The 22,910-nt window shown below is 42.0% G+C and overlaps 2 protein-coding genes across 7 annotated transcripts in view; one reads left to right on the top strand and one right to left on the bottom strand.

Annotated features, from left to right (window-relative positions):
- Positions 1-9,071, top strand: part of STX17 (syntaxin 17) — a 78,603-nt gene extending 69,532 nt beyond the window's left edge. For all 3 annotated transcript variants that reach the window (XM_073332527.2, XM_073332526.2, XM_073332528.2), the window contains exons 5-8: positions 2,683-2,801; positions 2,882-2,932; positions 6,224-6,310; positions 7,039-9,071. In XM_073332527.2, coding sequence (XP_073188628.1) covers positions 2,683-2,801; positions 2,882-2,932; positions 6,224-6,310; positions 7,039-7,278 — 497 coding nt within the window. In that variant the 3' untranslated portion in view covers positions 7,279-9,071. The remainder of the gene's footprint in view (positions 1-2,682; positions 2,802-2,881; positions 2,933-6,223; positions 6,311-7,038) is intronic.
- A 3,865-nt stretch (positions 9,072-12,936) lies between these two features.
- The window catches only part of ERP44 (endoplasmic reticulum protein 44), a 127,425-nt gene continuing 117,451 nt past the window's right edge, over positions 12,937-22,910 (bottom strand). For all 4 annotated transcript variants that reach the window (XM_073332524.1, XM_073332522.1, XM_073332523.1 and 1 more), the window contains 2 exons: positions 22,463-22,565; positions 12,937-13,532 (listed from right to left, as the gene is read on the bottom strand). In XM_073332524.1, coding sequence (XP_073188625.1) covers positions 13,431-13,532; positions 22,463-22,565 — 205 coding nt within the window. In that variant the 3' untranslated portion in view covers positions 12,937-13,430. The remainder of the gene's footprint in view (positions 13,533-22,462; positions 22,566-22,910) is intronic.

Below are 22,910 nucleotides of genomic sequence, written 5' to 3'. Positions count from 1 at the left end.
CAAAAGAAGTTTGAACTGTAGTTGGTGAATTGACAGATTTGTTTCTGGTCACCATAGGCCAGATTTTCAAATGTATTCGGGTGTCTAAAGAACAAATAGGTACCTAATCTATTCACACACTTTCAAAAATCCCCTTAGGCCCCTAACTAAATCAGTGGGCCTTGAAAACAATGGGAATCAGGAGCCTAACCTGCTTAGTTGTTTTTGAAAATCTGACTAGACCTAGCTGCATCTTTTGGTACCTAAATACCTTTGAAAATCTGGCCCCATGTCCTTCATCTCCCATCTGTTTTTTATTCAGAGACTGGAAGAGGAAAACAAGCCTTCCTGCTTTTTCAGCTCCCTTTTTGTTTCTCAGTTTTGAATGAACTAGTCCAAAGGAAGATAATTTTCTTTGTGCACTTGCTACCTAAATTGAAACCAAAAGTGACTGAGGCAAAAGCTTTTCTGTACAACAGAAACTGAAAGTACTTAAACATTTGGAAAAAAGGAAATAACGTGCTCCATTGTAAAGAGTGAAAATAATATAGATTTTTAATGCAGCATATACCCTTATGACATATTTATACACCTTGAGTTGACCTCAGACATTAGATTGGTTTCCCCCTGATTCTGTAGATAATTAAAAAAGCAACACCCTTTACCTCATTAAAATCTGAGGAAGGCTCATTGATACAACATACTTATTTTTAATTTAAATTATTCTAATGGATTATAGTACATGTAGTTTATCATAAATTAAAATTAAATTTCAAATATGTAAATAAAAAAGACAATCAGCAAAAATCTAATTGAAATAAAATATCCTATTTCTAATTTTTTATAACTCTCCCCCCCCCCCCCCCGTTTTATCCACCCTTGTGTGGCTTTATATTATTATTTAAGACTTATATTATTGTAGTACCTAGTGGTCTCAGCCAAGTCCGAACTTCATTGTACTAGGTGCTCTGCAAAATATAGTAAATGGCAGACCAGGCCCAAGGAGCTTACATTCTAAATGGGAAAGGCATGTAATCAATAAGGCTGCTGTATCTAACTGTTCTTTAACATGTGGAAAGAAGAGAGAGTGTGGTGTTAAGGCTTCCAGAGCAATATGTGTGTTAATCAGAATGTAAATAAACGGCCTCCAACTTCATTTAATAACTGATATTGCTCTTTAAACCTTCAAAAGCAAGAAAACGTAGGGTTTAAAATTGACACTTCACCCCTTCCAACATGTCTTTATACTATTGCAGAGGTGTCTGAAGCAGATAATACGGTTGAGCTAGTCATCTTACAGATCTTGGTAGCCTGTATCTATTGTTTGACTTGTATTTGTTGGGAGCTTTTTATTACACCGCAGAAATTCTTTTGCTGTACAGTACGCTACTTCAGACGTGCCACACAAGTTGTACGATTAGTAGTAATATCCTCTTTTACAGATAGGGAAACTGAGACCAAAAGGTTAAATGGCTTGATTTTTTTCAGAAGAGCTGGTCACTCACAACTCCAGTTAAAGCCAATGAGAACTTAGTGAGCAGCATCTCTGAAAAATTGGGCCCTAAGCGACTTTCCCATGGTCACAAAGGTATCCAGTGTTGGATTGCAGCCTGCTTCCTAGCTCCCTGCCTTGTGCTCAGATCACTAGGCCATGCCTCCTTCAAAACTAAGTATTAATTTAGTTTTATTTCCACAGTGATGTTATATAAAAGACTTAATATAGAATTATTGAGAGAAGGGAAAAACCTTAAAACTAGGGGAATAAAAGAACTAGAGTTCACTATTCTCGTTGCTTTGACCAAACCTGAATTTGTTATGAAGGTTTTGGAAGCGTATCTTGTTCAGTCTCCATTGTATCACTTACCAAGTACAGTTGATGTAAGAGAGATGCACAAGGTTCTGGTTGATTACTTTACTTTATAAAGTGACCTTTCTAGCTGTTCCTTGCAAAATAGCATCCCCTGTCTCCCCCCGCCCCACATCTGTGTTCCTTTGTGTGTGTATATGGAGAGGAGAGGGGGGAGGGCATTCTTGTCACGTATTTGACATCCCTCTTCCATACTTTCAGCCTCTTAAAAGCCCATTGTTGTAAAAAGGTGCTGTTATCTAACTGGTCTTAGGGTTTAGAATTGAGCAACACTCTACCATTCTTTTATTAGCGTTAGCAGGGTTTCATTTTTCTTCTTTAGCGGGTCGTCCTTTCCTAGTTCCTGCTGGCTCAGAGTGGGAAAGATGGACTAGAAATCAAATCGATGGTGCACTTAACCATAACTATGTGAACCATCGCTCTGATTTCATGAATTATTTGTTTATATCTATCCTATATAAATAAAAAGTGCTTAGCCCAGGTTAGCCTTAGCTTAGATTCTTTTGCTAAATTTTAAAATACATAATCCATACAAAATGAATTAAACCCGAATTAAGTAGCATAGTTTGATAATTGTTTTCAGAGCAAACCTGGGGAGTGTGTCTGTTCTAAGAAATTTAATATTTTTGGGGGGAAGCACAATTTTTTAAATAAGATTTGTGGTGTTCAGAATAGAACTTTGCTCGTATAAACTTTTTAGGGCTATTATCTGGCTTGAATTGGGTCAATTGTCATGTTATTCTCAAATGATATTAAGATATGGGAAGACAAAGAATTTTTTGCAACCTGTTTTCTAATAGAATACATGCATTTATAAATATCATGTTTTCACTCAGAGCCTTTGTATAACACTGGAGCTGTGGACACTTCTCAGAATTTTATTCAGGTGTATTCCCCACTCCCTGAAATTCCTCAGGATGAAAATGCTGCTGAATCATGGGAAACTTTAGAAGAGGTATGTTGGAGCTCCCTTATATTCCCATTTAAGTTCCTTTTCTTTAAGCAAATATATAAGAAATCATTTTTTATTTGTAGGACTTGATTCAACTCAGCCAGTTGGTGACTGACTTCTCTTTACTAGTCAATGTAAGTATTAATCTAAAACTCTAGATAAAGAATTGATAAAGACAAAGCCTGGAGGACTGAGTGGCTCAAATAATTGGTAAAGAGATAGTGGAGACTTTTGTCGCTGATCTGAAGTCAGACTAAGTTGCTACTATCCAATGGCTTTTCAGCAGCCTAATATGAAATTGTCTCAGCCCACTTATTAGGGCACAGAAGTCCTGTCACATTTTGCCCTTGTTAGTAGCTTCAGGAAAATGACAGTGACTGAATGGAGTCATAGAATGGTCCTTCCTAATCAGGATTTCAAGGCTGCGAGGGAAGTTTGCACTCTGGATGTCTGTGCTGTATTTTGTCTATGGATAAATACTGTAGAGAACTCATGTTTCCAAGTCTGTCAATCTGGCACTTTCTTAAATAGTATGTATACATATGTGCACACATCCTTATGCATTTCAATAAAATATAGGCGTTTGGGGGAGATAACAGTACAAAAGCTAGACCCAAACTCTTGGGCTTGGTTCTGCATTCCTTTTACAAGTAAACTCCCACTAAAGTCAGATTCCCCCTTTTTGGAAAATCTAGATTCTTTGACGAAGAAGAAAAATCAGTAGTGTGAGGATCAGGCCCCTGAGGTCAATAGATAAAACTTCCATTTTGTTAAGTGAGGAACAGGAGCATGTGCTAGTTCATTGGAGCTAAATGACCTTTGATCATCTAAACTATTAATAACCGGGGTAAGGAATTTGCCTCACTATCCACTGTCTATCTTGACAGTGTCCATTTAAGAATGTTGTCATGTTACACTGCAGTACTGTATTGAAAGCCCTCATGAGGTTTTCAGGATAAAGATTTACATTACATTCTCAAGGAGTGAGTTTTAAGGTAGGTCCCCTCTTCACCCTTGGTTTTCACGCACCATGTTGCAGCAATTAGGAGCATTCAGTAGCACTGTCTTAACATGCTTAATTGCCTCACCATGAGGAGGTCTGTGAAGCTTGCTGGGGAATAACAGACACTAATGCTATTCTCTCTGTGTATCAACAGCTTCCATGCTGCATGCCTCTTGACCACTGAGCCCTGTTGATTCTGATCCTGTCTTGGCAATTTTTCTTTGTATCTTGATTCCTTACTTTAAAGAAACTACTGTTAGCTGCTCCATAGTCTTTAATTTTTGCCGACACAGAAGCTGCTGATGGGGATAGTTTTCAATCCAAATTCCTTTGTCAGGTTCCCTTTGCATCATACTAACCACTGGAGAGCGTGAACATTAGAACAGTTTTCCTACTGGTTTCCACACATTCTCAGCATTTCTGGTTGTGGTGAGAAGTCCAAGAGAGACTCCACTGAACACGATTTGTGTTTTTGCTTACTTAGTCAGGACTTCAGGGAAGGATCTGAAGTTTCACCCACATTCTTCTCTCCTACGATATGTTGTGGTGGAAAGAAACTCTGTATGCGCACACATGAGCCATCTATTCTATCTCTCATCTGCCTCGTGATAGATTGTGTACACACAGAAATTGCAGTGATTTAATTTACATGGGTTTAGAAACTGTTCGGTTAAATTGGTTCACCTTCCTTATGAGGATGCATAAATTGGTTTGAGTGCCTAAAAACAATTTAGGTTAAGTATAGGTTAAGTCAGTAATGCATCGTTAATGGTCAGTATCTCTTTCCATCTGGCTGTATGTGTAAAAACACGTGGGTGGAAACACTGTTTGGGTGCCCTCCAAACACGGCACCCTAGTTAGTTATCAGTGGTTAAAACTATCGTTATTGGGTGCACATCTCAATAGGCTGTTTTGGGTTTTTTTAAGTGGAAAATTATGCACTGCTCATGCACAATATGGGCCTGACCTACAGTGACTTCAGTGGAGGTTAGTGGGCTCATCACCTTTGGAAGATTGATACCTATAGGATTTTCAGACACTTTGACTGCTTCCCCAGAAAATATCACAGCATCACAATATGGCCCAAGTCCTGGTTTAGAAATAATGAAGTTACAGTCTAAGTAAGAGAAACAAGGTGGGAGATGAAGAGAGAGCAGGAAGAAGTGGAGACAGAACACCATCTTCTCAGGGCTGCTGTTGCTCTTCTGTTAAAATTGGCAGAGAAATATGAACCCTGAGTTTGTGTGGCTGAGATACTGCTGTAGAATGCAATACATATTGACAATACCTTGCTGTTCTATTGTGTGTTCCATCTGAGGATCTCAAAGCACTTTATGATGACTGAAGACTCGCTATACCCTTGAGAGCCGAGAGAGTATTCTCTCTATTCCTTTAAACAGGGAAACTGAGTCACAGAAGTTTCCCAGGGTCTCGAGGACTGTGGCAGAGCTTGGACTATAAACTCGGCGCCTGATTCCCACTTCTTAATCACAAGATCATCAGTTCCCATTATACACATGGCTTATTACATGTCTGCCACAGACATTCATTACACCACTTCTGACAGAACTGGGCTCAGCCATTGCGCTAGAAAGATTAAAACAAAGCTTGTTCTGAACAGAGATCTTAAATTCAGAACATTTTAAACTGCATGCTGGTCAGCCTATTGTGCTTTGTGACGGAATGAGACTGGGGTCCTGCTGTGGTTTACAAAAGATGGGAAGAAGTATCTCATTTCCAACTAGCAGCTGAGGGAGGCTGCTCACCGAAAGCTCAAGGGGGCTCGCAGTAAGTGTGTGACTGACTGGGGAAAGTGGAGCATTTTTGCATAAATTAAACAAACATAAAGCAGAGGATGGATGTGCAATTTCGGTGTATTTTCAGCATAGTCGGGAGATTAGATCGGTAGGGTTACGTTAACGTAATATAGTTTCATAGGTAAATCATGGCTTTTGGGATTTCTTTAATCAATCAAGGAAATGTTGTGTGTAATACAATGTGTGCCTGCCTTGTACCCACTCTTATTAGAAAAGGAATTGTTTTGAGTATGAAACTCAGCATGAAGCATAAATGCTTGTTTGGATTTATTGGATTTTTCCCTGAGATGCAAATTCATCCATTCATATAACAGTAGATTAAATAAGAATACATTTTAGTCTGCTCTTTCTTTAACCGTATCAATACTCTGTATAATAACACTCCATTTTATTACCTCATAGTTACATTCTTTTTTGGAAGTGGTTTTGTACTTACAGCTTGGTTTATCAGATGCTATTAATGAACTACCATTAAGGCTGCATGGCTAGAGTGTGTAGCAGATGAAAGCTGCTGTGGGGCCCTGATTACAGGCATTAAAATAGTGTGTATTGGCTTACTGCTGCTTCCCAGCAGGTAACCTCACTCCTCATTCCTTTGCATCTAGTCTCAGCAGGAGAAGATTGACAGGATTGAAGACCATGTCAGCAGTGCTACTGTGAATGTTGAAGAGGGAACCAAAAACTTGGGGAAGGTAGGGATCTATTCCCGCTGGTGAATCAATGGTACTCTGCCTCCCAGCAATCTTCTGTATTAACCCAATTGATCTGCCGTCTTTAATGCTGAGGGAACCAGCAATTAAGGAAATAAGGAAGAAATGACACATAGGTCGTGAAAAAAAAAATCAATCTCTTGTAATGTTCTATTACATGCAGTCTGCCAGAACAAAATTTCTTTGGCCTAAAGCCTCATTAGACGGCTGTTCTGCTGCTGCTTTCAGTGGAATACCTACAAAACCAGGCAGCAGAGTGTTCACTGGTTGGCTCAGAAGAGTCAAATGAGCGTGACATGAAAGGATACCTGGGACACATGCTGCTGTGATACTAAACCACATTTATATCACTAATAGTTTTTAACAACCCGCAAATAGAGCTTCGGCATGTTAGTGGAAAGTTTCTGGGCAGATTACAATTCTTACATTTGTTTGAATTATGTAGGCCAGACAGTGGATTTTATATTGCAAATAAAATCAACCAATAGCAATTAAAATGATCTGTTTTCCTACTGCATATATGGGATAGCTCAAGTTTGAAGCACTTGGGCACATTCTCTCTTACTGTGGAATAGTGTATTTTAAAAAAACTGTAATTTGTAAGGTTTATTTATGCACCAAGAATTCGAGGTGTATTGCCAAGAGTAATGAGGGGGAAATGCACATCACCACAGGTGTGTGTTCTAAACAGATTTTTTTTTCTTTTACAGGCTGCAAAATATAAGCTGGCAGCTTTGCCTGTGGCAGGTGCACTCATTGGTGGAGTGGTGGGGGGTCCTATTGGTCTCCTCGCAGGCTTCAAAGTGGCAGGAATTGCAGCTGCACTTGGTGGTGGGGTATTGGGCTTCACAGGTGGAAAATTGATACAGAGAAGAAAACAGAAAATGATTGAGGAGCTCTCTTCCAGCTGTCCAGACCTCCCTAGCCAAAGTGACAAAAAATCCAGCTGAAGTAAGATTTCAGTGTGACTAGGACTGGAAGTAATAGTCCCAGTGATGACGACAGACATGCAGTCTTCACTTTGAACATAAGTCTGTCGTGAGTTTTGACAACTGTGTTGCTGTTTGGGAGGGGTGAAGTGGGCGGTGAGATACGTACTGTCAGTCCTGTAATTTTGAAAGCCGTAAGGAATACATTTTCATCATAAAGAAATCTGCAGCCCTAAGGAATCATGGGTTGTGTGCCAAATTCACCCCTTATTTTGTAGGATGCTACTGGAGTGGGTTTAGTTGAGAATCGAGAACACATTATGAAAGGCTTTGGAGCATTCTTACCAAAAAACCTGAGGGGCCTAAGATTTGGAGCACTTTTATTAAGTGATTTCAAAGATCAGTACACTATTAGTACTCCCCTCTGTCTTTTAAACTTCACAGTTTGGTTCTGATCAAATGTTAAAAATGAGCTGGTTTTACTCTTCATTTGTTTGTCTGCCCAAGCCCCCATACAGTCTGGTGTGACTGTCTTTGCTCTCCTCAACAGATGCACAGACTGGCAATGGGGCCTGAGGGTTAAGGTTAAATCACATTGTTTCAACTGTGGCGAAAGCGTAACTAAACCCAGCACCTGCTTGCATTATCAAACTCTACCAAAGTCGTGGTGCTGCTCCCCTCCCTTTCTAGAGCACTAAATTCACTCTGCTCTTTTTAAAGAAATGTCATGTTTTCTATCTTTCTTTTGTATCCATGTCTTCAAAATCCAGCTGGTTTTCTTTTTCAAATCCAGGCCCTTCTCTCCCTCTTCAGACAGCCCCCCCCCCCCCCCCCGCCAAAATCCCAGGGGATTGCTTGTGCTAGGAGAGGTAGCATTCTTTGGTTGTTCTCCTCCCAGCCTGTATTTGAAAGCTGCTTTGTGGGGTTAAACACCCCCCCCCATCTGTTTAAGAAGCACTTGCTCAGATGCTCTTCCCCTTTTTCCTGCATGTCTTGTTCACAGCCTGCCTCCATCAAAACAGTGGTGGGACAGGACAGAAGATCATTCAATAAAGACATTGGCTGCTGTTTATAGCAATGTCAACTCCTCAATCCTTTATTCCCATTCCACCTATTCAAGGATGTAGTGGTGATTTAGTGTCACTTTGTGACCTACAACCGTCACATCTGGAAGACAAAGGACTGTGAAGCTGACAATCCTGGTGAACTCACCAGTAACTTGTCAGGTGGTGCCACCAGTAGGTGATCTGATCACAGTTTCAGTAATGTTGATGTAGTCAGATGTGGTGGGTTCACCTAGTGCTTATGTATGGGCTGGTCAGGTATGCTTCTTGCTCTCTCCTGCCACACAACTGTTTAGTTCTTTCCTCAGTTTCCACTGGATCACTTCTACTAGGTTGTATTCTTTATTCTTAGTAGACTTTTAGCTCAGCATAGCATTTCTCCAGAACTCAAGGTTTGCTGGTGTTCTCTGTAGTATTCTTGCTCACAGCTGCTAGCATGGATAGTTAGCTAGTCTTCCTCTGGAGATCTGCTGTTCATTTATCCTGTTTGCTTGATTTTCACTTGGAGCACTATTCCCTCTCTGCACCTCCCATCTTTAAATATGGCTTTTAACAAGTTTTAAATTTCACCCAACCCTGGATAGTCTATCGTGGCAAGCCATGTCTGCCATCCCCATTCCAGCACTGCTGTTAGTGCCTTGAGGGAGAACACAGGCTATGCCATTGCTTCTTTAAGATCTCAAGTGGTCTCATCTTCCCTGAGACCTGCTTGACTGTACAAAATAAATCTCTAAAAAAAAAAAAAAAAAAGGTTGCTTAAGTGGAGCTTCATTACACAATGTTGTTGGGTGCTCCATAGCCCAGCAGGGAATTGCCACTGCATCACGTTTAACAACAACAAAAATGGAGCACCACTGCAACCAAGGATTTGGCACAGTCTGTGGACGTAATTGTCTTCTAATGGTGGGATTATGGGTTTTGGTGCCTAAATATTGTAAGCGATTGTTCGTCTGAGCACAAGTTTCCTGTATAGGGTCTTTCTTTCTTAATTACATAATTTATTAATTACCTGTAAAATAAAAATGTGAACCCAAATGTGCAGCTGTTCAGATGTCTCTCTTAAGCAAGACTGAGCTTCCCTGAGCCTGTGTACACAAGAATGGTTTTCACAAGTAATCACTAACATATAAATTGACAAAACTGCACAGTAGAAGCTAAAGTGCCGACATCTATAGAACCAGATGGAGTGGAAAGGACCTCCTGTGTCATCTAGCTCATTTGCTCATGACGCCTAAGAAAAACTTCCTTTAAATGCATGAACCGTGACTGTAAGCTCTGCTGATGGACTTGTAATAATTGTTACACTAGGCTGTTTCCTTCCTTAGCTGATAGTCTTTACCTTTAAACTTCTCCTACTTTTCAATTTTTTTTTTAATTAACTAGAAGCCATTGGTGATTGTGGGACTTTCCCTGGACACATTTACTTTCCTTCTGTGCACGACTGAACCATGGCACACTGTCTTACATGGGATGAAAATCTGATGAAGGTGCGGTAGTGGCATGCCACTCTGTAGCTATAGCACCGTGCTATTCATTGTACTGTTGCAAACAAACTCCATGTAATAGGTCAAAATTATTCATATTTTAGAAGCAGCAAAATGCAGTAAACAAACTCTTTTCATTACATTTTGTATGTACGCAGAACTTAGTATACCATTAAACCTGCAACACTATTGGATTACAAACCTCGACTTGAGAAATAAAAAAGTTTATTTGCATAGAAGGAAAAAAGGGGGGTCCCTGCAGTAGCCAAACGAACATTTAATTTTCCATGGACACTAAGAAACCTCAGGAATACAAGCCAGGCACTTTTTCCCCAGACTAAGTAAGGTTTTTACCTTCATTTTCGGAAGAGCAGGTATTTGAGTGGCATTCTGTATTTCCTTTACGGGATCTAATGGATTACTACTTTTTTTCAAAAAAAGCGGCAAAGAGTCCTGTGCCACCTTATGGACTGACTAAGACGTATGGGAGCATAAGCTTTCGTGGGTGAATACCCACTTCATCGGATGCATGTAGTAGAAATTTCCAGAGACAGGTATAAGTAAGCAAGCAAGAATCTATTACTTTTTAAAAGTAATTATTTTAATAATTTAAAACAATATTCTATGTATTAATATTTAAAATAAGCTTTTGTTGAATTAGGAAAGTATCATTTGCTATTGTCCTCCCCGAGGGAAAATATCTAAACTAGTGAAATGTAATGGTGGATGGACACAGTGCTTGAAGAGTTCTTCATCACATTGTGCATCTGCATAGAGGCTCACCACCCTGTGCGCTATATTTACGCTGTACATTAATGTTGAAATTCAGAGGTGTGCATACCTAGTATCACCTGTGTAGTGCCTTCCACGCATGTTACCTGAGCTCAGCCACCTCTTTCATGTTAAAATATCCACCGAAGAGGAACATCTGCAATGTTGCTTATAGACCATGTAACTGATGTGTACAGTAAGTGGTGTTTCCCCTTCTCCTTGGGGTTAGGAGCTCTTGAAGGCAGGCTTCCTGCTTCTGGTTTGTTTATGGCAGCACCTATGACGTGCTTGGCATTTTCTAGCCAAATCCTAAAGTCTTAGCAGCAGCAGCAGCATTGCCAACAGATTCATGATGGTTTGGGCTACTCTGTTTACTGCACAGAGCACGTAGGACTACAGGGTTGCTATGTACTGAAGTGACACGTGCATATACTTAGTGCAGGTAGCTCATGTGCCTCATAGCCTGGTACAGCAGCCACTAACACAGCACCAGAACCATTATAGAGGGAAAACACCCTGGAACATTTTGGAGTAGAGCCACCTTAGACCTTGCTAACCAATCTTCACGTTTGTGGCAGCTGGTCCCCATAGTGGGTTGAGATCACGGGGAATGGAGGGTAGACTCCCCCCAGCTAGGATCTACTCTCTGACCATCTGTATTATTCCTCACAAGCTAAAGTGATCACTGCAGGAGATGGTGATACCAAAGCAGAAGACAGGGGATAGAGGATTTAGTTAGTAGTAGTGATAGCTAGGGCTGTGGCAACCAGGAGAAGCATTTGGTGACTTCACTACAAGGGAGAAAGGGGCTCACAAAACTTCCAGTGGTAGGCAAGGGCTTGCACTCATGCTGCATATCTGTACTAATCATACAGAAAGGTAGAAGAGGGCCTGGAAATTTAGGGTCAGGGCTGCTGGGGTAGTGCTTGCTGAAGTACACTGGAGAAATATAGAGTCTGCTCAACAGAGTAACTTCAGAGGTTCCAAAGTTTTTTGAGAAAGTGGTAAAAAGAGGAGTGGTTTAAATTTATTAGGCAGGGCATCCTTGGTAAGTGAGTTTGGGGAGAAGTAAATCCTCATAAGTCAACTAGCATTAGGAAGTAAGGGCTACATTCAGAGGGACCTTAGGCATTACATCACTTAATTCCTAGGTGTCCAGCTGCCCAGAGAAAAGCACAGTCCCACGTTATGGCCCCTAGTACCCTACGTACTGTATGGGGCAAGTTAGGCACCCAAGAAAGGTGGTCACAGAAGTCCTGCTGAGGAGGGAACCACCTAAGGCTATAGGACATTTATAGGAATACAGCAAGATCCAGAAAGGGACTTATGCACCTATCTCTTAAGGATTCACAGCCACAAACCCTCTCCTGAAGTTAGGTACTTAAGCAAGGGTAGCGCTTGTGAAAAACCAGACACACACTGATCATAGCAACTGGACCTGTGTTTAGGTCACCCACCTGGGAGTCACGTCTTACTCCAAAGCAGGGATTTGAACCCTCATCTTCCACATCTCAGATTGAGTGCCCCAACCCCCAGACTATTGGCTATTCTCTCCTTGAGCATACCAGAGTTCCATTGTGATGCTAGGCAAGCACTTAATAAACTTCTCACAAGTGGTCACTAATTGTGTGTGCTTTATTTTCTGGGTGCCTGACTTGAGATGCTGTAGTCTGATTTGCAGAAGTGCTGCACCATCACCAGCTGCAGCCAATGGGAGCTGTGCTTTGAACATATGAAGTGCTACATAATGCCAAGTCTCTCAAAAATCAGGTGCTGTATGTCAAATTGGGCACCCCAAATTATAAGACCCTTGACGTTAACCCCTGTGTCTCAGTTCTCCATCTAGAACATGGAGAGAATAGCTCTTCAGCCCACGTGGATATTGTGAAAATAAGCTTTGTGAAGCTTTCAGATACTACAGTGATGAGCCCCTGAGAAAAATTATAATTCTGTCTTCAGAACAGGGATTATAGAAGGCCTGGTGTCAGATTGGACAATGGGGATTAAACAGAATACTGACTAGAAGCTCATTAAGTGAACCCCATCCACCCTGTGCAACAAATGAGGCAGGGTTCAGTAGAAAAAAATAGTGTGAGATTATGTTGTTCAAGACTCTCATACTGCATGGGCAACCCTAATTCTGGCCTGTCTTAACTTTTGAGTGCTTGATTTTGCAACCTTCATATGTTCCTTTAACTTGGCTTTTTATGTGCAACAGCATTAAGGGCTTAGGATCATGAGAGAAGGCAATACAGACATATCCTTAATTTATCCATCTTAATTTTCCCACATGATACTTTTAACAGTCATGCTTGTTTACTCATGCAAGTTTCATATGTACAGTAAAATACCACACAAGATTCTGTAAAACTTTAATTTATTCCCCCCCAAGTATCCAGAATATGCCCTTTTGATGAGAAGAATGTGACAAAAAAAGAAGTACCAGCATAACTATTCACCTGGAGAGGAAGAAATAAAAGCACGTACTACCCGATTACACAGAAAACAACCCAAAAGTCCTATTTAATGGGATAGTGCAAGTTAACAGCATGTCTCTGTCAATACCACCTTCATTTGGATTATAAAAGTTTTACAGATTAGAGTTAGATCAAAAGTCTAGACGGGTCTCTGATATTTTACTCTAGCATTAGGAACATAACTTTTGAAAAGACGCTGTACAGAATGACCCACCAAACAAATGTATTTACAAGCCCAGGGAGAAAAAAAAACAAACTTATTTTTTCAGTTTATCCCAAATAAAAATACACAGAATTATGAAAATATAGGGTTACTATTTCAACCACACAGAAGTCAATGCTGCTGTCTGAAAGGCTTGCAAGATTATTTCAAGTTTTTAAAGTTCATCTTTTTCTCTCAATAAGGTGTACCTATGTTCACTGGGTGCTAGTTTCTGGAACGAACTCTCTGGTGGGCTGCTTGCTAAATCTTGAATTGGCTGAAAAAGAACACAAAAGTATGTTTTCATTAAGTAAAGATACTCTTTAAGATTATTGCTTATGAGAAATGAGACTAAAAACAAACAGAACACTAAGTTTCTTGAACTGGATGGAATGAATTTCTTTTATATACTCAGAGAAATAACCTGGTTTAAAACAAACACTTCAGGTTGCTTAAAGTGGAAAGGCCATCCACAAAGACCCTTAACATCAAGGAAATACCCAGTTAACGTTTCCTCCTTTAACACATCTTAACCACCACACATCAGTCTAGACAGATTTTGATCCTCCTAAGACCCAATCACCTCCAGTGTGTACAGTAACAATACTTACACCACATTCCTCACTGCACACTAAATGCAAAACCTTAAGTCTGACCTCAAACTTCAACATACATGTGCATTACTGAACAGTATGGTTCTTTTCCTATGGGGAAGTAGGAGACAAATACCTTAACCACAAGACCATCCTGTAAAGCAAACAGCATGTGATCATGTAATTAATTTGTTTCTCAGTACTCTGCAGATGTGGTTTAGTTGCAACAGTCCCATTTTACACATAGATTTGGCCTCGTCTGGAGGTGGTGTGGCTAAGTGAGTGAGACTTGACTTCATCATATTGGTGACCCATGTTCTAGTCCCAGAGGTGCCAAGTACTGTGCATGCTCAGATCTTCAGTTACCTTGTCTGTAAAATGGGGAGGAAGATACCTGAAGATACGTTGCTCCATAGTCAGGTCTGTGAAGCACATGATTAAGATAAGAACATTTAGATCTGGACATTGGTGTGTTGGGAAGGGGGAGTCTGGTAAAGGAGGTGACAAGGCTGGCATCCAGAGGGGGACTGTATGATCAAAGTCTGCCTGAATAATGATGGAAGGACTATGCATCCAAATCTGGCATCATCGCTAGACTGTTGAGAGATGGCCTAATGAGATGCAAAGGTATGTACCAATGACCAAGCTGCAGCTCAACAAATATCCAGAATAGGCACTTGAGCGAGAAAGGCTGCATGTGATCTCATTGAACATGCTAGCACCCTGTGTGGTGGAATTACATTGGCCATGTTGTAGCACAAACATATACAGAAGAATACACAACGAGATTTGTTGACATGAGACCGGAAGGCCCATCATTCTGTCCACAACCACCATGAACAGTTGTGAGGATAACCTAAACAGTTTAGTCCTGCCCAAGTAAAACACTAATGCTCTCCTAACATCCAAATGTGTGGAGTCGCTCTCCTCATCCTTATAAGCATGAGACTTAGGAAAGGAAGAAAGTTTGCAAGTAAAGTGCCTGACTGATGTGGAAGTGAGAAACCACTTTGAAATTTTGGATGAAGGCATAGGTATACCTTGTCTTTGTAGATGTTTGTTTTTGGTGGGTCAAATACCCAGACTCTCAATTCTCCTACTCTCCTTGCTGAGGTAATAGCCACCAAAAAGGTGACCCTCATTGAAAAATGCAGCAACAAACAGGTAGCCAGCGGTTTAAAGGGCTGTCCCCTTAGCTTTACTAATACCAGGTCTAAGTTTAAGGGGGAATAGGATCCTCTACTTGGGGGTATAGATGGTTCAGACCCTTCAAAAACTTAAGTGACTATGGACTGGAGAGAAGTAAGCAATTAGTGACATGGCTTCAGGCACTTAGAAAGTGGGATACCATGTTGGAAAAAACAGGGGCAGGAGAAACTGAGGCCAGGTCTACACGTGGGTGGGTGGCTGGGGAATCGATCTAAGTTACGCAACTTCACCTATGTGAAGGTGCCACAAGTACTCCTTTTCTTTTTGTAGCTGAAGTCGACGTACTTAGACCTACTCACCACAGCGTCTTCGCTGCTGTGAGTCGACTGCTGCCGCTCCCCCGTCGACTCCGCCTGCACCTCTCGCGGCAGTGGAGTACAGGAGTCGACGGGAGAGCGCTCCGGGGTCGATTTATCGAGTCTAGTCTAGATGTGATAAATTGACCCCCGCTGGATCGATCGCTGCCCACCGATCTGGTGGGTAGTATAGACATACCCTGATACTACAAACTGGTAAGCTACTCTCAACAAGAATGTCGAACTGACTGCTTGGTGTTTCAAGGCTGTCTGGATGATGATCTCACCATGGCTGAAAAGAAAGGAAGAGGTGGTCTCCTCCTGTAACTTTTCTCTTTCCTGCTAGATTGGTTCTGGTGCCGAGACATACCAGAATAAAAATGGTGATACTGCTGCGGCTACCACTGCTGCTTCTTTAGGAGGGGAGCGTAAATACTCAAAGACTTGAATATAGCCCTAGAGTCTTTAAGGTTATGAAGCTTGTCATCAGCCTGCTATGAAAAAAACCTCAGTCCCTCAAAAGGGAGATCCTGAATGGTCTGTTGGACCTACTGAAGAGGACCCGATGACTGGAGCCATGAACATCTGTGCATTGTAATGGCCAGTACCATGGCTCTGGCAGCAGAATCATCAGCATCCAATGCATCATCAGCCGGCTACCAACTTTCCTTTGTCCTCTACTGCCAGAAGCTCTTGCCTGGCCTCCTCTGGTAACTTCTCTGCAAATATTAAAACATTGCCGGGTGGCAGAAATTGTAATATCCCAGCAACGCTTGCTAATTAGAAATCTGGAGTTTTAGTTCAGCTGTTGAATAAGCTTTCCTGCCAAAAGATTGAGCGTCCTTGCATCTTTTGATTTTGGTATAGATACCCACTGTCTGTGGTGTTTGCTTTTGTTAGCAGCTGAGACCAAAGACCCTGGTGATGGGAAGGTGTGTTGAGGTATACAAACCCCACACTTTAAGGCTGCTCTGGGCTCAGCCAGCCCTGCCCGCCATACCTACAACAGATGCACAGACTGGAGGAGGCGTTAAAAGGAAGCAGAACAGCTCACTTATGGGCAGGGCAGGGAAGAAAAACGACCATTACCTTGCAGCTCCTGAGGGAAGGGTTGAAGGAAGGCAGGATCTCTTTCTCAGCAACTGCTTAAAGTTCCCTCCCTGAGAGAAGGAGGACCTGCTTCTGATAGACCCTCAGAGGGAGACATTTCTCCCCTCATCTACTAACCCAGTTTATCAGTGTTGATTCCCGTGTTTTGTTTAGGGACTGTCCCTGAAGGGGAGAGACTTGGAACTGGCCTGGCTGGAGGCCCCAGGCATGAGAGGATGCAGCTGCTGCCCCAAGAGGGAGAGAGCTGCCATGCCATGTCCGGCTGTGAAGTGGTGCCAGGCAGAGACCTGATCCCCTTCACAGTGTCTTGTTACAGACTGCGAACTTTGGACAATAGTGGGGTGCTAGGAAGTGGCCCAGGGAGGGCAGCTTTAAAGTGCTCCTGGGTGTCAGGAGCTCAGGCTCAGCGGCTTGCATGCTCCTGGACTAGTGTGATCAGGGACAGCTGCTGCTAAGCCTGATGCCTGCCCCAGTGGGCGGGCTGGGGGCGGTACAGCCATGCTGGAGGAGCTGCCTGTGCAGGGCACTGGCTCCTGTGAGCAGCGGCCTGACGTGTGGCTGCTTTCGCCCCGGCCATTCCTGACAGAGCCCTACAGCTCCTTGGATATCCGATTTATATCTGCGGATATAAATTTGGTATATCTGGCTCTAGCCCAGGCTACCCCACCAAATCCCAACCCCGCATGTCAAAGGGCCTATGCCCTGACCACTAGGCAACATTCCCCTTGACTGAAGGCCATCACACGAGGTGTAAAAATGTTCAACCCCCTTTAAGGGGACATAATACCCCACTTAGACCTTTTTGCTGTAGGAGGCAGTGAAGATGGCGTTTACCACAATACTTTTTTGGGCTCCAAAATAACCTCATTTACTGGGATTGTCATTTGAGAAGGCCCCACAGATCTCAAGGTATGAACCAATCTGTGTGTGGCTCCTGAACTACTTCCACCTGGATATCTAGGGAGGAAGCCACCCGCTTTAAAGGGTTCTGGTGGGCTCCATAATCATCCCGGGGACGTGAAGAAACATAAGACATAACCACCTCGTTGGGTGATGAGGAGGAGGAACCCAAGACCGGATGAGGTGGAGCTTCCCCCACTTCCTCCAAAGGGGGGATTCACTGAGGCAGACTGCTCATGTTCGGTACAGGGCCTGGCACTGGGAGCAGCTTCTTGCAGTTTTAGCCATGCAGGATCACAACATCTATTGGAGGACATAGAGGGCGGAGGGTGCGGAGAGGGTTTGGAGGCAGGAGGAAACCCACATGGGTTCCAGCACGGCCATCAATATGGCACTGGAGCTCAACTTCTTCCCAACCATGGCTACTAGCTGACCAACGGGGAGGCTCCACTAGATACCAGAGGTTAAAGTCTCTTGAAGGAGCGCAATGGCTTACGTGATGTGGCTGTGACACACAAGATCCAACTTCTCCCTTGCACGATGAACTTTAGTCGTCCAATCAGGTAGGTGCAGTGTTTCTTGTGCCAGGGAGTAGTGACGGTAGTCCAGAGAGGATGGCATCAAGGAAATCATAAGCTGGCTTGCCTCTTGAGTGGGAACCAGATTGTCTGGAGGTAGCAAGGGTACTGGACATGGAACTCTGGTAGCCAGCAAATCCATGAGAGTGTCCGTCAGTACCGGGAGAGATGTCTCTTGGTCTGCCAGTGATGCTAGCGCTCAGCGGGTATATGCCTCAAGTGTTGACAGCACCAGAAGATTCTGTTGCTGCTACTGCTGAGCCAAAGATGACAGCACTGCTTAACAGGATGGTGCTCGTTTCGAGGTCGATCTCAATGGCCCCATTAGCGGCGCTGAAGTCGATGACCTCTCTTGGAGGTTGTATCTGTACCACAGAGTGCCTCAGCACTATGTGCACTCCATTCTCCTTCCCAACTTGACTGCTGGAGTTCAGTGCCAGGGACCTTGATTTCCTGGACAATGGCTCTCTGGTTGCTGTCCTCTGATGCTGCTTCTTCAGTACCAGAGAAGGAGATTGGCACAGACTCTGCCTGGAAAGGGGGAACACTCCTGACTAAAGCAGAGTTGCACAGTGCCTGCCCCAAAGGGGAAGGCTTTGAGGGTGGGCACAGGGCTGCCTCCATAAGAAGGTACTTCCCTGTCTTTTTTACTTCTGGGCTAAGTCCCTGTAGATTTGGCATCTTCCTCTGATGTGACCTTTTTCTAGGGTAGTTCAGGCACCTACAGTGCAGGCTGTTGATCAGAACTGTCTTCTTGCATGCACTGTAAAGTTTGAAACCCGGGGAACAAAGCAAGCTCTGGCACCGGTACCCAAAACCGAAAGGAACGATAACGTACTGTAGTAAAAAAGGAAACCTATTAGTAGAAAAAAACGCCTACACTAAGACTGTATACTATCAGCTATTGACAAGTACCCACTACATCCAATAAAAATACTGAGAAAGAGGAAAACACTTGCAGTAGCAAGGTAGAATGCTCTTACAACAATCACAGGCGGTAAGATGGAACTGAAGGGGGTTGGAGGCAGCTCTTCCCTTTATACCATCCCACAGCAGCATAAGTAAGCAGAGGGCACATGTGCTATCTTGACGGGAATTGCTGAGTGAAAAATCTCTAATGCTAGTGCACTGAGCAAACACACACCTGAAGTGGAATGGACATGTGCAACCACTTGAAGTCCTTTTTTTTTCTCCAGGGTTTGTCTACACATTGAGTTATTCTGGAATAACTCCACATGGGGACACACTTCTTTTGAAAAAGAGTGCCTTGTTCTGGGTTAGCTTATTCTATTTTCAAAGCTATTGTGCTTTAAATTCACATCCTACCTTAAATATAAATTAATTTTCAAGTGTAGACAAGCCCTTAAATAGCGAGGGGAATAAACAATTGGAACAGCTCACCAAGGGATGTGGTAAATTCTCTAGCATTAAGAGTCGCAGGGCTTATTTACATTTGAAATGCTACAGCGACACAGCTGCATTGCTGCAGTGTAGACACTACCTATGCTGATGGGAGGGGTTCTCCTATTGAAGTAGATACCATCTTCCTGAGAGGTAGTAGCTAGGCTGACAGAAGAATTCTTCCGTTGACCTAGCACTGTCTACACTGGGGGCTAGGTCGTCTTGACTATGCTGTTCAGGGGTGTGGTTTTTTCACACATCTGAGCAATGTAGTTAAGCCAAATTAACAGACCTCAACCAAAAACATGGGTCTTTCTGAAAGACATGCTCTAGGTAACCACAAGTATGGGGCTGGATGCAGTAATCACTTCGTGAAATTCCATGGCCTGTGTTATGTACAGAGTTCAGTTTAGATAGTCAAAATGGTTCCTTCTGGCCTTAAAATGCGAGAATCTATGGAGTTAGATATTTCCCTCCAAATATATATATATTTCCAATAATGAACACAAAAATGATTGATGCCAGACACCTATACCAAACACATTCTGGTGGGAAGTAATGTCTAAACGATGTATTGAACTGAACTTTATTAAAATGGACTTCCATCCAATGACTCTGAACAAATATATCTTCTAACGTGGCTCCCAAAATCAACTGAAAGCAAAAGCCAGCCAAAAGATGCCTAGAATGTACATCCCTGGATTGCCACAGAGATACAATGAAGACCCCTTTTCAAATTATATTGCACCTGGCAGAAGCACTTACTGTACTTGTGTTACATTTTGTTCAGGGAAGCAGGACCATCAACCCAACTTTCAGAAAGTACCATGGTATCTAATGACAAGTGGCCAGGACCTCTATTTTACTCCATCTGAAATATGGCATCTTCAGTAGCACAGCTATCCCTTGACACTACCAGAAGGAACCATTTTGACTATCTAAACTGAACTTCTACATAACAGGGCCCAGATTTTCCTTTAAGGTCTCCTCTTGAGTTCTGAGCTGATGAGTACATCACTGGAAAGCCTGGCTTCAGTGTTCAATACAACAATCTGATCTGCGATATCTACTTGCAAAAGTCCATGTAAACTTTCATGTCCTGTGTTAAGTGCCTGAAAGCTCTTCCCCTCCCACCCACTGCTTCCTGTAAATCTTATCCTAAAATGGCCTGAAAGGATTCAAAGGGAAAAGCTTTGAGTGAGCCAGTCAAATGTTTCAGCTGAGCATCTGGGACTTGATCCTCAGTCTTGTATAGGTCACTCTGTGCTGCCACAACAGCGTCACAAAAATTACTTTAATGCTACCCGAAAGTGGCAGCTGAGGATTCCCCTGGTGTAGCCCAGTGTTCCTGCGTCAGTCCTCAGCATGCTCCAGGATTGCAAGTGGTGAAAAACAGTGCAACCACCACTGAGGTGTGCTGAACTCAGGTGAATTTTGAGAATGGAGCCTCTACGACTGTACATTTGGGCCACACACATTGGCACAGTTGCATAAAAATAACCCAAGCTCAAAAAGATCAATTTGCTAAGAACAACTGGAGATGTAAAAAGAGCAGAAAAAAAAAAAGAGGAGAAAGTCCTAACAGATTAAAAAATACCGAGTCCATCTAGTTAGATAGAAGGGGAATAACAGTCTCATGGCTAGAGCACAGGCTTGTGTGTCAGATTTGGGTTTTCTTCTTAAATCTGCCACATACAGTACTTTCTTTCAAACGTGGGCAAGTCACTTAGCCACGCTGTGTCTTAATATTTCCATACCACACAAGAGTGTTATGAGGGTTAATTAATGAATGCTTGTGAAGTGTTTTTAAATCCTCTGATGCAAAATATTAATATGAGATTTAATAGGTATGTGGCCAAAGAAAATTATGCTTGTGCCAGCTGCCAAGCGAGTTCATAAGAAGCACATTCTTGAAACTTTCCTTAGGGCAAAGACAGACAAGTCAGTTAAGGGAGTACAGATAGAGGCTTGGAGTAGAAGCAGAGTTTGTCCCAGGTTCACCCAGTGAGTGGACTGAAGAACTGAGTGCTTTGCTGAATTCAATTCACCTCATACAAGTCCACTCAGTCCTGCTTCTCGTTCAGCCAATAACTCAGACAAACAAGTGTGTTTACATTTACGGGAGATAATGCTGCCCACTTCTTGTTTACGATGTCACCTGAAAGTGAGAACAAGCATTCGCGTGGCACTGTTGTAGCCAGCACTGAAAGGTATTTATGTTATGCTAAACATTCATATGTCCCTTCAGTCTTCGATTTGTAGGCTCTAAAGTTATACATTGTTTTGTTTTTGAGTGCAGCTTTGTGGTGAAAAAAAAATCTACATTTATAAATTGCACGACAAAGAGATTGCACTATAGTACTTGTAAGAGGTGAACTGAAAAATACTATTTTAAAAAATCTTTTTTACAGTGCAAATATTTGTAATAAAAAATAACAATGTAAAGTGAGCACTGTACACTTTGCATTCTGTGTTGTAACTGAAATCATTATATTTGAAAATGTAGAAAAATTTATAATAAATTTAAACTGATATTCTATAATTGTTTAACGGTGAGATTAAAATAGCGATCACTATTTTTTTATCTCACGATTAATTGGAATTATTTTTTTAATTGTTTGACAGCCCTAAATTATATTATCACTACTCTAAAAGAAAGTACACATGGAATTCAGACAAAGTAAAAATGGATTCCGTACAACTTCATGTAATATTGGTAAAAGAGTTCATAAACAATTGGTTTTATTTAAGCCATACTATTTTCAATCACTGAATTGTTAAAATGAACAGATTACATCACACTAGCAAAACAATGCCAGTTCCATTCAGAAGGGTTTCCATACGAAGAAATAAACATTTCAAATTTTTTTCTTGTTCAGTTAGAACACAAAAATGTGGGATTTTTCTCACTTTAAGTTCTGAGATTTATCAGTGCTGGCTTGTAGTGTTTTAAAATATTGCTAGGTAAATATGGCTACATACTATATTTTCCATAAACAGATTTCTTACACACAATCTTACACACCAAGGTAATGTAAAAGCACTGTTTTCATGATGAAAAAGAATAAATGGTTTGCCCAAACAGCCATATACAAATGCTTTCATTTCTGTAAGTCTTACCTGACCAGGTGCTACATCAGTTGGATCTGGGCCATGATGAAATTCTCTGTGCAATTTTCCGGAGTGCAAATCTTGTACAAATTGCTTGAGTTTACCTGGAATTCTGAAACAAAATCCCGCCCAGTAAACATATGATAGATAAGCACACAATCAAACTGAAAAATAACGTAGATTGTTTAGAGTAGCCCAAATTTCTCCTGTGCATCAGATACAGTATGTTCACTTTAAGTGATTAATTTATGGTAGAAAGCTAAATGGATGGTACATTTGTGTTAAACTACCACACCAGGTTTTTTCTTCTTCTTTGCTATCTCCTGAGTGCACAGCAAGTATTTCTTCCCTTCAATAATTCCCACAGCGTTGTCCTAGCCAATAACCTCATTGTATGCTCAATTCAACTCCACACTACGCATGCTGCAGACGAGAACAGCAGGTTCCACTCTCATTC

Source organism: Lepidochelys kempii, chromosome 2 (assembly GCF_965140285.1).
Source record: "Lepidochelys kempii isolate rLepKem1 chromosome 2, rLepKem1.hap1, whole genome shotgun sequence".
Lineage (NCBI taxonomy): Eukaryota > Metazoa > Chordata > Testudines > Cheloniidae > Lepidochelys > Lepidochelys kempii.
The sequence above is the reverse complement of the archived record's forward strand: the minus strand, read 5'-3'. Positions and strand labels throughout refer to the sequence as shown.